Source organism: Vicugna pacos, chromosome 1 (genome assembly GCF_048564905.1).
Source record: "Vicugna pacos chromosome 1, VicPac4, whole genome shotgun sequence".
In the NCBI taxonomy this organism is placed as follows: Eukaryota; Metazoa; Chordata; class Mammalia; order Artiodactyla; family Camelidae; genus Vicugna; species Vicugna pacos.
In genome coordinates this window covers 14,200,942-14,216,594 of record NC_132987.1, presented here as the reverse complement: position 1 = coordinate 14,216,594, position 15,653 = coordinate 14,200,942, and the positions used below count along the sequence as shown (strand labels likewise).

Below are 15,653 nucleotides of genomic sequence, written 5' to 3'. Positions count from 1 at the left end.
CTGAAGTTTTCCCCTATCCCGGCACAGGCCCCAGGGAGGGGCTGCCACCCCGCCGCCCAGAGCACACTCACCAAGTTGACAGGACCCAGTCTGGTTGTGTATGAAACCCATGGGGACGTGCCAGCCTGCAGAAGTGCCAACTGCACCGTGGCAGGACTTCTTCCCTTGCAGAGAGTTCCAGGTGAGGTCGGCATCTGACTTCTTGACCAAGGCCACGACGTAGTAACCTTGCAACAGAGACATCAACGTGCAATTTCAAGTCCTCCAGGGCCCTCCAAAAATGTACCCCGGGGCCGCTGCAGCTCTCCCCCGCCTGCCGTTTGCCCAGGGGAGGGGGACAGCTTGAGGCCCTCGCCTTGCTTGAGCAGGAGATCCTCCCAGTAGACATCACGGTTAGGTACTGGGCCAAACAGACTGACTCTAATGCTCTCCAGGCATGTCTGCATACATACACTCACAAATATTTACGCACACACTTCAGACTTGTTCAACGGAATCCTGCTCTACGTTCTTTTCTGCCAGTTGCCTTGTTCTTCCTCAATGATGCGTTGTAGACAGCTTGTTGATTCCGCAGAAGTAGATGCGGCTATCTTATTCTATTTATTAGTTGAAGCTAAGTTACGTCCCACTGTATGGAGGTATGGTATTTTATAATCCCCCGGTGGTGAGCATTTACGTTGTGACCCACTTCCCCTATTACAAACCACTTCTCTAAACAAATCTTTGTACGTAGGAGTGTGCATCTGTTTACGTTATTTCTGTTGAACAGAAAGAACTTTAATGACTTCTTAAAGTTGTCTTTGGTTTTCTAGGTTTGCAGTAATACCCGCACCTCCGACTCCCCTCCCCCCGTGAGGCCTCCACATGGCACCAGGCAAGGCAGGGGCAGGCTCCTGCCCGCCGTGCTGACCTCCGTGCAGAGATGGGTGGCAGCACGTGCCGGGGAGCACCCCGGGGGCTCAGCAGGGGCACGGGGTTTCCAGTCACGCGGCCTCTGCTCAAGCCCAGGTGCCGCCACTCCCTGGCTGTGTGGCCCTGGGCAAGTCCCACAGTCCCTGAGCCTCACTTTCCCATCTGGGTGACACGGACAACGATGCCACATGCTACAGGACTGCTGAGCAGAGTGAGCAGGAACATGCAAGCAGGAGTCCTCTGTCGACTGTGAAGGACCCGAGAATTAGTAATTATTATCACACAGCTCACCACAGACTTACCTCCTCACAATGAACTCAGTGGCAGGGTCTTCTTTTATTTCACATCTCTAGTAACTTTTGTTTATTTGTAAAGCTTTCCTCACCGTCTCCCGGACAACAGGCCTTTACCTTTAAGGCCCAGTGTCACTGATTCTGACTCACCTTCCGTGGGTGTGTTTACACACTTAGATCCAAACTGCTCTTTGCCATCATGAGACACTAAAAAGAAAAAGAAAAAGAACTGAGGTACAGGGCATTAAACGCTCACATTACTCAAGCCGGAGTCAGAATTCTCAGTCTCAATAGGATTAAAATGAGGAGAAAGGCTCACTCAGCAGTTTGTCACTGGCCGCCAACAAGCCAAGATTCTGCAGCCCTACTTTACCTCCTCCCCCCGATCTTTGTTATTTGAACATTAGGTTCCACCCCAGAATCTGCTCAACACTCCGGGAGCTACAGACAAGGAAAATGGGATGTTCAATGAAGGGGTTGAGGGGGAGAGCAGAAGCCACTGACGGCCTTGCCAGAGGTCCTGTCGCATTTGCTGTTTGGTTCTAGTCATCCTGACACTCTCCCCTTCAGAGCTCTGGGCTGGGAGGCAATCGTTAGAGTCTTGCTATGTTGGAGGGGAGGGATCCAGCCCATGTTGTCAGAAAGACCTGGATGCAGCCTTTATTCTACCTGAGACACATCACTCAGCTTCCCCCAAGCCTTAGTTTTCACACCTGTAAAATGGGGATCCCACTATGTTCACTATGTTCAACTTCACAAAGTTGTTTTGCTTTGAAGGGCAAAGTGTGGTTTCTCCCTCACTGCCAGGCAGATGGGGGGTTCAACAAATGATACTGGTGAAGTGCTTTTTCTGGGGGAGGCTTTATTTCTCCAGGTGGATGGATCCCCACTAAAGACCAGGACCTTGTGGCCCTGTGCTTCAGTGTCCCAGTGCGGCTGAGTGAGTTAACTTGGGATTAGCAAATTTGGCAAAAGGATCTAGGCCCCTGTGGCTCAGAGGGTGGTGTCCACTGTCTCACCAGTGACAGAATGTGTTTTCTTCTGCCCTCAGCCAGGGGGCCAGCCAGCAGATCTGTCCTCCTGAACTGATGGGCACTCCAACTCAAGGACAATTTGCCGAGCCCTGTGGCCAGCTCTACGCCATGCCCTCCAACATCACCCTTCCAGTAATAAAGGTGTTATTTTGATTTCTTTCTGCCTAACTCCTGCCTCTATATCTTAACTGGCTCTGACTCTGGGGAAGTTAGATGTAAGCTACTAGCTCCCTCTGTTCCAACAATAGTTACTGTTATGTCAACCCTGAACTAAATCATTTCCTCATCTTTCCATGTCCACGTAGCCAGAGGGAAGAAAACACAGAGACCCTTCCCCCGACGTACGGTAGTTCTCCGCCAGGACAGGCACCAGACCACACTTGCCCGCGATGTAGACAAAGCCTCCATCCAAGGTCATGGCGTCAGCTTCTCCTTTCTGAAGTTAAGAAATAAATCAACAGCACAACAGTGAGGCTGTTACGCTGTCTCACCCTCAGAGGTTTCCACCTTGTTGGCTTCCTGTCCCATGTTCTTTGATAAACCAGATGGTGGATTACCCTAAGCTTGTACCACATAAACACAGGGTTTAGAAACCTGGTCACGCCTTTAGCCTGTTCACCCAGGAGCAAACACCCAACCCAGGTCATGCTCCCTGGACGGCTCTGTGTCCTCTCATGGGACCCATTCTGAGTACCGGGCACGCCCACACCGCACTTTCTTTGTGACCCATTGCCACTCACTCAACAATCCACATGGTCTGACTCAGGGTATGTATTTAATCTGTTTCTATGCAACACTTTTTCTTCCATATGGCAGAGTTTAATTCTGTTCCTATAACCCCATTAGCACACTACTCAAATGATTCATTAAAATTAACATATAATTTTAATCAATAAACTTTTCCAACAACTTAACAAAATATGTGTACCTACAGTCACAGATGAGGTGATCAAGAAGAAAACACACAGACACACTCTGCTCTTTACCTGTTAACTGCCCTTCTAGAAAACTGTCTTAAAACAGTAGTCATTGTACTAAAATAAAATAAAATAAAAAACAGTAGTAACTATAGAAGCAAAAACTTACCAAGCCCTTACTGTGTACCAAGTCATTTTCTAAACACTTTACAGTGATTGCAGTGATTACAGGCATATTCCTCACAAAACCCAGCAAGGTAGGCATTATAATTCTCCCCCTTTTAGACATTAGTAAACTGAAGCAGAGAGAGGTTAAGTAATTTGTCCAATAGACAGCCACTAAGACTTAAACTTAGGTAGTGTAATTCCTTAGCTTCTGCCCATAATCACAATGTAACAGCCTCCGGGATCTGACTGTTCCAAAGGACACTTCCCTAAATACAATTCTATGTACGGTTTTTTTCCACCCATAAAATGAGTGAAAAATCTGCCTCATAGGCTGATCATGAGGATTAAAAGAGTTAATGTAAGTTAAGAGTTCATACACATGTGTGGCACTTAAAGTAACTCCAGATATATTGACTGTCATTAATATTAAAGGTACACTGAGAAATATTGATGGATATAAGGCAAAAATCTTCAATCCCATATTACCTATAATGGCAAAGGATTTGGAAATAATTCAAATGCAGATATTTAGAAATTGGCTAAATAAGTTGAGGCAGAAATACTTGGTGGACTATTATGCAGCCATTAAAAATGTATTTTAAATGAATGCTTCATTAGCTAAGAAAGTGCACCAGCTGTGCTCAAGAATTGAAACAATAATAATTGCTAACATTCACTGACTTTTTATTATAGGCCAGGCAATTTTACAAGCATTCAAATTCATTTAATTCCGATAATTGACAAATTTAGGAGACTGTATACATTGCAAGATCTTAATATTATGAGTTGGTCCCAGGAAGGTTTACCAAAATTATGAACTTCTTAAGAAAAACTGTAGTGTCTCCTAAGTTTGTCAGTTTTTCAGTCTTTTATTTATAAGTTTATTTTTTTCTAATCGCAAAAATATTGTCTGCTCATAGAGAAATGGACAGTTAATAACCAATGCCATACCATAAGTCAGAAATTATGTGCTGCTAATTTTTGAGTGATGAAATTGTAAATATTATTTATTTTTCATTTCTCTTTATCACCAGAAAAAAAAAAAAACTTACTTGCCCAGAGGACTGAAAAGATTGATTTGCTTTCACAATCCACAGGGGCCCTGACTACCCAATTTCCGAGGCAAGACCCTCAGAGCTCCCTGGACTGCAGAGCTGAGCTTTTTTTTTTTGTGTGTGGAGGGGTGGATTTAGGTTTATTTATTTATGTATTTTTTGAATATTAGGTACTGGGGATTGAACCTAGAACCTTGTGCACACGAAGCATGTGCTCTGCCACTGAGCTATACCCTCCCGCCTGCAGAGCTGAACTCTTAAGGAGTCTGGGTCCTGGGCTGCTCTGTACTTTCAAGCTGGAGGGACCTGTGGGTACAGCGGGGAGGGGAGCTTTGGAGAGTTGGGGACAGCACATAATAGGTGCGTCTCATGCTCAAGGCTGATGGGGAGACACTCAGGAAGGGAGCCTTCAACCTGACTCAGCAGAAGCGCCGTGTGCCCGGGTGTCCAAGGCCAGCTGCGAAGGCCCGGCCCTGCCTACCACGATGGCGGCAATGCAGTCCTCGGTGGTCTCCGCCGCTGTGCACCTCAAGATGCCACCGCTCAGGGCGCTCCACTCGTCACACTTGGCCTTCTCGTGCTGGCTCACTGCGCACCACATCACCCTCTGGGGGTCTTCTGCACCTAGAAATGGTGGAGAAGAGCCAGAGATGCAAAGGAAGCCCCGAGATGGGACTAGGGGGTTAGCGCCCCTGGCTTCAGAGTGGCTGCCCCAGAGGCCCTCGCTGACAGGCTTGGCATGTCTTGTGCCCATGTCGCAGCTCATTCCCGCCCATCACCTCCCAGGAGACATGAGGAACTTGGTTCCCAGAAACAGCAGTGAAGACAGAGCAACAGCCCCCCTCTGCACCTCCCCAAATCAGTCATCAGCTCCCCGGGGGGGAGGCTTCTCTGAGCCCCAGCCCAGCGCAGGGCCTTCTGGGGTTTTCTCTCACAGGACGGGGTTCTCCCATCCAGAGAGTGTTCCCCAGTCAGAAGTCAGTGCCATCTGTTCTGGGTGGGCCTGCTTGCTCTCCCCCTCACCCAGTCTTTGCTCTCCAAGTATGCCCACGTTTAACACAGAGGTTTGGGTAGATGTTCAGTAACTACTGGCTAACTAAATAAAGGGGGGAAAAATAAGGAAGGAAGAAATGAACCATGAACAATTGGGATCCAAAGGAAAGTAGTAGCTGGATTAGAACCTGAAATTCTAGCTGTGCTCCTGACCTTGGCAGAGGCCATGTTCCCGTTTCAGTTTAGGATGGCCTGTTCTCCCCAGCAAACAGACCTACTGCCAGGTGGGACAACTCTGGTTAATCCAAAGGAGCCAGGACCATCATGACCTCAAGTTGCCTGTAATCTGTGGGCCTTCCATTATTGAGACCTCTTCCCAGCTCAGCAGAAAAGCCCCACAGGAGCCCAGCACAGTTGGTAGCACCCTCGGGCCCCTCCAGTGAGGCTTGCAGACACCGAGAAAGCCCCCTGGGCCCCCACCCTGCCCCTGCCAAGCTCTCCAGGTCCCTCCCAGGACCTTACCCACCTCTCCTTAGACGCTCAATGGCAGCAACATACTCATATCCCAGGTATAGCTTGGTGTCCATCTTAGGTGGGACTCTTAACAACCCCTGGGTGGCGTCTGTGAACAGCAGGTCCTTTCCATGAGGAGAGTGGAAGAGCTGGAATCCCGTTGTCTTGTCTTTTCCAAAATGTTCCTGTTCAAAGGATAAAAGAAACGGTGACAGGAGGAGGCTGGCATAGAGAGATAAAGGGCAGACAAACACCAAAGCAGACAAGGAAAACAGAAAGGGAGGGAAATACGAGCGCTGAGAGTGAAGGCTGTGACCGAGGCCCTCCGCAGCCCCTGTGGCTCACAAGGTTCCCGAGTCTTCTCCAGGGAACGCTTGACCCAGATCCCGGCTTGTCCACCTTGGGCAGCCTCAGGGAAACTGCCAGGGGTTGCCCTCCAGGGCTGCACCAAAGGTGATGGGCCCCATGGGCCAGGCAGCTGTCCCTCTCCTGTGCCGCTCTCCCATGGGGCAGTCAGTGACGGCAGCCTCACCGCTGGCCGCCTGATTTTGCCCCAGGTGGCCCCAGCAGGCTTCATCCTGAAGCAGCTGGTGATCCAGGACCTTTAAGCCTGGAGGTCAGAAGTTCTGGACATGTTTGTCACCCTAGGCCTACCGTTGAAGGACTTCAAGCAGTTCCTTCCCCTTTCTGACCCCCCCCAAAAACGAAGGGCTCTTGGCTTGTAACTCCTGCCACCTGGCCCAAACCCATTCCTGACTGTACCTCCCCACAGCACCCATCCACACGCTTTTTGCAATGTCTGCCTGCTCTTTGCTTTTGCAGGGGCTCAGCACAAAATGTCACCTGCTACGTTCTCTGGCACACCCCAACACTTCCTTGGGGTGCACACATCTTACTCTCCGGGCCCAGGAACCTTCCCAGAGACAGTCTGCAAATCAGTCCCTCTGTCCTTTTCAAAGTACACAATCCACGCCCCCAAGGTTGTGCCCTCTGGGGATGATTTGTGCGCACAATGTGCTCGTTGTACATTCTGTGATGGGCCCAAGGGCAGGTCTTTTTGTCTAGTCCATCTCTGAACGTCCAGTGTTGAGCAGAGGGCACTGACAGAGACGGGGTGGTGACAGATGGGGGCTGGCTGTGGGAGAGGGCAGCCAGCGCAGGACAGAGAATGCTCATGGCCACTGAGGGTCCCCTGTCAATGGGATTGGCGGAACAGCTCCTGTAGGAGGGGCATCTGTGCTGCTTCCTGAAGGCCCCTTTAGGACTGAGAAGAATAAAATGGGGCAACAAGGGGCGTCTGTCAAGTCTTTGGGCCACCACGTGGATGACGCCAAACAAGGGAAGTTTCGTGGCCACTGCAGGCTTTCCTGCATCCAGACTGAGTGCTTGTTGGTGAAGTGGAGGACCTGTGGCCTGGGTCCTGCTGTGTCCCACACCCAGGACTTCCAGAAGGCCAGAAGGAATGAAGGGAAATGCCCCAAATCCAAGCAGGGGCCCCTGAGCAGGAGGAGCGGGCAATGGGTGGGTCACCTGGGCCTGGTTGAGAAGCTCCCAGATCAAGTCCTCCTTGCCGCCCACGCTGCGGGCCACGACGGCGTGGGAAGGGACCCGCGCCAGGTGGCACTCCTTGTATTCGTCCACAGGCTTCCGGGTGTTGTCCCTGCAGAGCAGCTCATACTGGTCCCTGTCAGCCTTGTTAGCCAGGTTCTCTGGGGGAGGGAAGCCCAGATGAGCCGGCTGCAGGCAGAGCCACAAGCCCTGGTCCCTGCTCCTCCCCGAATCACAAACTATTTGGGAATTTGCTGAAATAACTTTCTGGGCCCAAGATGGAGCCACTCCTGCCTGGGATGACACGTCAGCCAACCGAAACTTAGATGACTTCCACGTGCCTATAAGTGCTCCACTTGGCCAGAAGCGCAGACCCATCGGTCAGCCAGTTCCCCAATGCCGGGTCACCTCTGGCATCTATCCTTCCTTCCTTCCTCTCACACCCTGCAAAGTGGACTCTGTGGCCCTGTTAGATAGTTAGATAAGTGGGGGCACTGGGCAGATGAGTGGAGGAGAAGGCAGATGGTCCAGAAAATGGCATCACGCCCGCCTCCAGCATAAAGGGGCTTTACTTCTTCTAAATGAGCACCAGCAAGAAACCGGTTAGAACCCGATAGCCACAACTGCTCATTAGCGGACACAACCCAGTGCTCATTTTAATGTAATGCTATTGTGGCTTAGGCCCCTGCCTCATAGGTTTTTCTGTGTGCATCATGGGTAAGGACATGCACAAAGGGAACAAACATGACTGCACGTTCCAGGGGCAAGAGCCGTCAATCAATCAAGAGACCACCTTTAAGTGAGCGTATAAGACAAGAGACCAAAGACCCCTGCCATCTGCCCTTGGATCAGCCCACCTCCTATTCTTGGAGCTGTACTTTCTCTTTGCTAATAAATCCTTTAAAATCTTTCGCTACACAATGCACCGTCTCCTGTCTGTAATCTTATCTTTCAGGTATGACAAGAACTGGGGTCTTTTCTTTTTCCCTTTTGGGGTAACAGCCCCACCACCACTCATCCTCTCCCCTAAAGGCCAGTGGATAGTCTCTCATAAACTTCTCCTTAAAAGGCAATAAGGGAATCTGTTAGAATAGCGGACACGTGACTTTCTGCAAAGGGAAATCGGGATGGTCTGGGACAATTGGTTTTCAGAAATCGAGGATGTTTTCAATGCTTGCGGGGGGAGTGTTGGAAGACTCTGTCCACTGGCATCACTGTGCTGCCTTGAGCAGCCCGAGGGAATGACAGTGGCAATTATTTGGAACAGTTGATTCTGGGAGACGAAACCCATAGATGACCTCACTAATTAAAATCCCTGATAATAAGACATGCATCAAGTGCCAAAATGCTAACAAACCAGGTCAGTGTGTAATAATGAAGGACAGTGAATTGTGAATGGCTGAACCAGGAACAAAGGACGCTCCGTTTCTATTTCATGTCAGGGAAAGACACCAGGCTGGGGGGAACTCAGCCCATGGAAAAGGTGAGGATTCAGAATTCTCCTTGAGGTAGCAGACGCTGATTTTAAAAGTGAACCTAAAATAGAATACACATCCTTTTTTTTTTAAACATCTTAAATGATACAAGTGTTTTCTGCATCTGATAGAAATTTAATTGGTTATAAAATCCAGAATCCGTAACCAAATATTCCTTAAATACTATTTTGTTTCTGATAAATTGCCCAGAACACTGGAAAGTTTTTTTTTTTAAATATAGAAATGAAGAAATACATTTTTGTCTATGGTAGTAAAGCTTTTGCAACAGATTTCATTGTAGTTGTGCTAATAAGTTCTGAAATCAATATAATTATTTGCTTAAGGGGATTAAAGCATTTAGGAGCTGTTTATAATGAAGCATTCAGGAGAATGTGATTAGACCTGAAATTGGTGTTTCAGTAACTAAGAATTTGATTATGAAAACTGGTGGTGAGTAATGTTTAAATGTTCACAAAATTTGTTTAGTAGATTTACAGACTGAACAAACTGAGCACTAAACAAAGTACGAATAACAGAAATGCTTTTTAGATAGAAACTCTCCTATTTCATTAAAGATCTTGCCGTCACCATCTCTAGACAGAAGGAAACTCTGGGGAGAGAACCAGGTCCCCTGGCCAGGGCGTGGCGCACAGCCCTTACCGAACACAGTCATGTGCCTCACGAAGCTCACGTCCCCCGCACCGTCCTGCAGACACCTGGGGGACAGGACAGCTGCAGTCAGGCCACTGCCCACAACACAGCCTCGCCCCTCCCCTAGTAGCCCCCCACGGAGGCTCTGCCCTGGCCACCGGCACACAGGACTTTGCCCACAGTTTCCTGCGCTTCCATCTGTCCTCACAGAGGCGATGGCCCTGTCTGAAGGGTCTTTGAAACCCCAGAGCCAAGCCCAGGTCTGAAGCAGGCAGGAGCCCCATAAGGCACATCCCAGGCAACTCTGGGGAGGGACGGTGTCAAAGAGGGACCTCACCTCCCTCTTCGAAGGCAGCCTAAAGCAACAGATTTTTTTTTGTAATTGAAGTATGCTTGATTCACAATGTTGTGTTAGTTTCAGGTGTACAGCAAAGTGATTCAGTTATACCTACACACATATATATTATTTTTCAGATACTTTTCCATTATAGGTTATTACAAGGTACTGAATATAGTTCCCTGTGCTACACAGTAGGTCCTTGTTGTTTAACTATTCAGATTTTTAAAACATAAAGATTTAAAGTCTTTTACATACAGGACAACCACTCTAGATAGCCTTGGACTCCTGGCCAGCTTTGCTGTGGCTTGGATTGGGAGCTATTTCTCTTACAATGCGTGGAGTATAAAGAGGTGCCTGCTTGTAGGGGGCCTAGAGGGAGGGGGGACGGAGGGAAACCCTGACACCGGGAGATGCTTAGGGAGGAAAAAGGGCCGGGGGAGGTCCTGGCCTTTGGCTGGGCCAGGAACCCAAGCCTGTGTTGGTGGATCCAAGGACCTCCCTGGTCCAGGCCCTGGACTCTGGGGAGACAAGGGGGGCTCCCCCACACAAGGCTGCTACTTAGGCTGGTCAGGAGTGAGGGTAGGCTGTGGGAGGCACTCAGGACCCTGGGCTTCATGGTGATGCTCTAGTGTCTAGGGCAGGCCCTGTTCACTCCCTGGCCTTAGTTTCTCCACCATCAAGTTAGGAGGAGGAGCAAGGGGTCCCACTCACCTGAAGGCACCTGAGTAGCCGAAGTATGGTTCGTCGGAGTTGCAGGCGCACTTGTCCGTCCCTTTCCCCACACAGAGTTGACACAGCTTGGGGAAAGCTGTCCGATTCATACAGGGCATACAGCTGGCCTCGAAGAAATTGGACATTGCTGCTCAACACAGAGACAGAAGGACCTCAGGGCGTGAGCTGGCGTGGCCCCTGGGGGCCTCTGGGTGTGTGTGTGCACGTATGCATGAGCGGGCCTGTGTGACAGCCCAGGAGTCTGCACGTGCTGCAGGACTGTCCTGGGGAAGCCACTGTGTAGTGGCGGTGGACAGTGCCTGGGCCCGAGGGCACAGGTGGCCCGGGTCCCTGTGGGTTCGGGCATCACAGTCACCATGGGCCAAGGGCTCCAGCCCACGAGGTGTTTCCCAGCCTGTCCACTGCAGGACCCGAGAACTGTGAACTACACTGAACAAAGCTGCCATCCCAGCGCCACCTACCTGGTCAAATCAGCAATACGGAGGCCCCAGGGTCGGGGGGCGGGGGCAGACAGAACTTTAAACTCGCAGGAACCCCCAGTAGCCCTGATCTCAGGACAGGGTCGCACCCATCCCTCTGCTCTTCCGATCCGGGGCCTGCATGGCTCACGGGATCCTTCTTCTAGAATTCATGGGCAGAGGTTGGGAGATAACTTATCTGGTAGGGGTGAGGGGCTGCCAATAGCTACCTCATGACCACCTAGACAGATGTCCAGCAATGTCTGATACTGAAGCCAAGCGGGACCCCCAAGAAAGGGCAAACCTGGCCAGAGCTGTGGCCAGGCTGCAGCACCCCCTAACCCCAGCAGCCCCTAACACAGGAGAAACATGCAATGTTTCTGCAGCAATGCTGGCAGGGCTCAGAAAGACACACTTTTGCAGAGTGCAGAAAAGTTGGCTGTCAACTTTCAGGGGCTGAAAAGGCACCCCAGGCTCACCTTGGCTCGTCATAACGGAACAAGAGACTGGAGTACACAAAAAGTACAGCTCTGTCTGCTCACCCCCTCTCGCCTTCATTCCAAGCCCCCACCCAGGGCACCGAGGCCCGACTGCGGGCGGTGCAGCGCTCATCCCTAGTGAGCTTTCCTGGGCAGCTGGAAAGGAGTTTCCCCTCTGCGTCGCCACGATGGCCCTGGTCAAGCCAAACTGGGATTACTGTGAATGGGAGGTTGTCAGGAGCCTAGAGACAGGGGCATCTCTGCTGAGAGAAGGAAAAACTCAGCTGGCAGTCCCCGAGGGTCACGGGTGCAGCAGACCCAGCCAGGAGCACGTTTACAGCAGGTTGTCCTCACCCCGTGTTGGAGTTTATGAAACCTGTACACCTGACGGTGATGGTAAGGCTCCAGTACAATCCATGTGGACAACTGGAGTAGGAGACAGAAGGCACCCAGCCCGGCCAGCTTACCTGCTTCCAGGGAGTCAGAGGGAGATCCCCTAACGAGGGTGTTCCAGCCAGCAGACCATCCCAGGCCCGTGTGGCAGGTCTTCCTGCCTTGCAGCTGGCCCAGCTGGAAGCTGCTGCCCTTCTTCGCCACAGCTACGACATAATGGTGGGTCTGTGGATCTGCAGAGCAGAGAAAGAAGGACCAAAGGAAGAGGCCACATCATTGCACCGACTGTGTGTACAATGAGGAATTTGGGGAGATCCTAGGACCTGCAGCATCTCCTGGTAAGTGGGCATAAAAGGAAAGGGAATGGCCTTTACTCGACAGGAGAAAGAAAACTGTTCCTTTTTAAGGCAATAAACTTTAATCCTTTTTCACATCAGTCATTACAGAGCCTGCAGCTCCTGGTCATTCTGCTGTTACTGTTTCTCCCCAAGGACTTTTCTCCCTTCTCTGCTTCTCTGTCTGCAGCCCAGACACGAAGGTGAAGGTACCTGGGCCACCCCCAGGATTCTGCCAGGGCCCTGCAAGTTGGGCTCAGCTGGAAGCAGGATATGCTCACACACACTGGTGACACTCGTGGACAAGTATGGCAGGAGGCAAAACTTCATTCTTTGACTCCCCAAAACCTCTCCTCACAACATTCACAGGCCGATGTTCTACGGCACCTGAGGGCACTTGGCACAGGGAAGAGGCTCTCGGGCCTGTGTGTCTCTGAAGACGGGCCTCCCATTGGTGCAACTCCACTGGGTGGGTGGTGGACTCTGGAGACTGCATCCCCCTCTCAGTCAGCAGCACCAGCGGCTTTCCCATCAGGATGTATAATGTTCACAGCTTCCCAGGGAGAACCAAGGTCCCAGCCTCCATGGGTCAGCGGAGGGGACAGCCTCTCACGTTCCAAAGAGCTCCAGCAACTTTGTTCCCTGCAAGTGTAATGCTGACAGAGCCCCTGTCTCCCCCCGTGGCTGCTGTGTCAGAACAGAGACCTGGGTCCCCACGGAGGACGCACCATCTTTTGACCCATAGAATTCTGCCACAATGGGCTTCAGGTTATAGGTGGCCAGGCCTTCCTGAATCAGCAAACTGCCTTCGACGGTCACAGCATCTGCCTGTTTTGCCTGAAAGGGAAGAGACCAGACGTGAATGTAGCCCCTCACCTAACCCTCTGCTGGGGACACTTGCCACATAGATACCTGCATGGCTCAGACCTCCTCCGCCTCCCTCGTGTAGGCTCGAAAGCCTTCTCCGTGAGCCTTTCCCTGACCACGCTCTTTAAGCTACCACCTTGCAAATGCTGGAAGCCTTCTGTTTTTCTCCTGAGACTTTATCAACCACCTGACAAGCCTTTTTCGTTTATTGCTTGTTCTCCCCTTTGGAATGCAAGCTCTGCCAATGTGGGGATATTACTGCTGTGTGGGTTTAGCCTCTTGAATCCTAGCAGCTACTGCAAGTAGATGTTCAATAAATCTCTCTGGATAAGTGAGTAAATGAACTATAGAATATTTCCATCCATAAGAAGTCATGTTTTGCACTCTTGAATCTGGATTCCTCCTCCAAGGATCTGTCAGCTAAGGTTTCCTTCCTTCCTGTGAGAAGCAGTAAACTCACAGCCTCTTCTCAAAAATGAGGGTGGATCATTTCCCTCACCATCACGGAAAACTTTTTTTCGTTTGTTTCTTGCAGCTAAAAGTTTGTACCTCCTAATCTCCTTCACCTATTTCTTTCTTCCTCCTATCTGCCTCCCCTCTGGCAATCACCTGTTTGTTCTCTGTATCTATGACTCTGTTTCTGTTCTGTTCTATTTGTTCATTTGCTTTGTTTTTTAGATCCCACATATCAGTGAAATCATACAGTATTTGTCTTTCTCTGTCTGAGTTATTTCACTTAGCATAATACCTTCAAGGTTTGTCATTGTTGTCACAAATGGCAAGATTTCATTTTTTATGGCTGAGTAATACTCCGTTGTATATATACACCATTGCTCCTTTATTCATTCATACTGATGGCCACTTAGGTTGCTTCCATATCTTGACTATTGTAAATAATGCTTTTTATTCATGTATTAACTGACATTTAAAGTAATTTAGCTTTTTATAAATTTAATATTGTTTCTATATATTTGCTTCTCTTTCCCCATCCCATTTTTTCTTATGCATATTTTATAATAGTTATTCATATATGTGTATGTATGTATATAAAGTTAGTACCCTATTGGATGCATATATCAGAAACCAGCTTAAGAAAAGGAGGGATTTAGTATAAAGGTAAAAGGACAAGAAGACCACAAGGCCTTGTGAGCACCATCAAGGTCAGAAGCAACAAGAATTGACATGGGTTTCAGTCCATCCCCAGGGGCTCTGGCTCTGGCTCTCACTCTACCCTGCTTTATATATGTCTTCCCTCCTGACTATGTCTTCCTCCAGTTCCACTATCAGATGCAAAGACAACAGTCTTACAGAGGCTGCTTAACCAGCTCCCACAGTTGCATAAGGTCAGATTCCTGTAACAAATCAATTCTGTCCATACATGTGCACACATACATATACATATTGGAATGAATTAGAGAAAAATACATAAATCAAAGTTTGTATGCCTCTTTATGACCTTTACTGAAAACTTCTAAAGTGTCTCCCGGAAGTGATGTTGAAATTCCTAACTTACAGTGCCAAGAGAAATTCATACCAATTTTATCCAAAACTACCAGAAAGAAACACTATCATTTAAGAAATATTATTACATAACGAATTATAAACTGTGACTTTAAGGATGGATTAATTTGCATCTCTTTGATTATTAAAAAGGATGAACATTTTTCCTTCCTTGTTTATATCATTAGTTGCAATTTCTGTGAGTAGTTTGTTTATAGCTTGTTATTCTTATAAATTTAAACATCTTTATATAGCTTTTACACTATGCTGTTTTGTCATAGCTGATGTGTATATATTTTTCTGTATGCTTAGGGCTTTAAAAATTTTTTTTCAGAGATTTAAAATTTTCCATCTCCAAAGTTGCCTAATTTTGTGATTTATCTTGTTATATCCATCTATATTAGTAAACTTGAGCCAAACTAGGAATTTATTTTGGTAAATGGATTAAAAATCTCACTTGATTTTATTTCTAAATGGCTACCTTGTCCAACTAAAAAATCCTTTCTCAACCATTGGTTTAGAAAGATTGCCTTATCTTACATACCTGTCTAAATCCACATGTCTTACATAAAATTAAGCCTCAGGCTCTAGTGCCCTAAGTTTGGACATTTATCATAGTTTCCATCTACATCATATCTTGTAGATAATTAGAGAGATGGATGGATTTCCAAACATCCAAGACATCTAAGTTTGCTACATCTGTCGAAGGACGCTGTTCTTTGTAACACTGTTATTTGAATACGTTATGAGAGGAGGTGTGTAAGTCAGTGGTACAGTGTGTGCTTAGCATGCATGAGGTCCCGAGTTCAATCCCCAGTACCCCCATTAAAATCAATCATTCAATCAATCAGTATGTTATAGTTCCAGGCAGGCCTCAGTCACTCCCCTGGCAATTTTATTTTTCATACTATTTTATATTCTCATCCATGCATTTTCTTAAGAATTTAAAAATTATTTTAATAACTTTTAAAATTATAATACATTTTTCAT

General features: G+C 48.4%; 1 protein-coding gene across 1 annotated transcript in view; it reads right to left on the bottom strand.

Moving 5' to 3' along the window:
* The window catches only part of LOC102544716 (inhibitor of carbonic anhydrase-like), a 36,172-nt gene that overhangs the window by 13,937 nt on the left and 6,582 nt on the right, over positions 1-15,653 (bottom strand). The window contains exons 3-12 of the mRNA XM_031677907.2: positions 13,025-13,133; positions 12,036-12,194; positions 10,611-10,758; positions 9,569-9,624; positions 7,416-7,594; positions 5,899-6,070; positions 4,861-5,003; positions 2,585-2,675; positions 1,356-1,412; positions 72-227 (exon numbers count right to left, since the gene is read on the bottom strand). Coding sequence (XP_031533767.1) covers positions 72-227; positions 1,356-1,412; positions 2,585-2,675; positions 4,861-5,003; positions 5,899-6,070; positions 7,416-7,594; positions 9,569-9,624; positions 10,611-10,758; positions 12,036-12,194; positions 13,025-13,133 — 1,270 coding nt within the window. The remainder of the gene's footprint in view (positions 1-71; positions 228-1,355; positions 1,413-2,584; positions 2,676-4,860; positions 5,004-5,898; positions 6,071-7,415; positions 7,595-9,568; positions 9,625-10,610; positions 10,759-12,035; positions 12,195-13,024; positions 13,134-15,653) is intronic.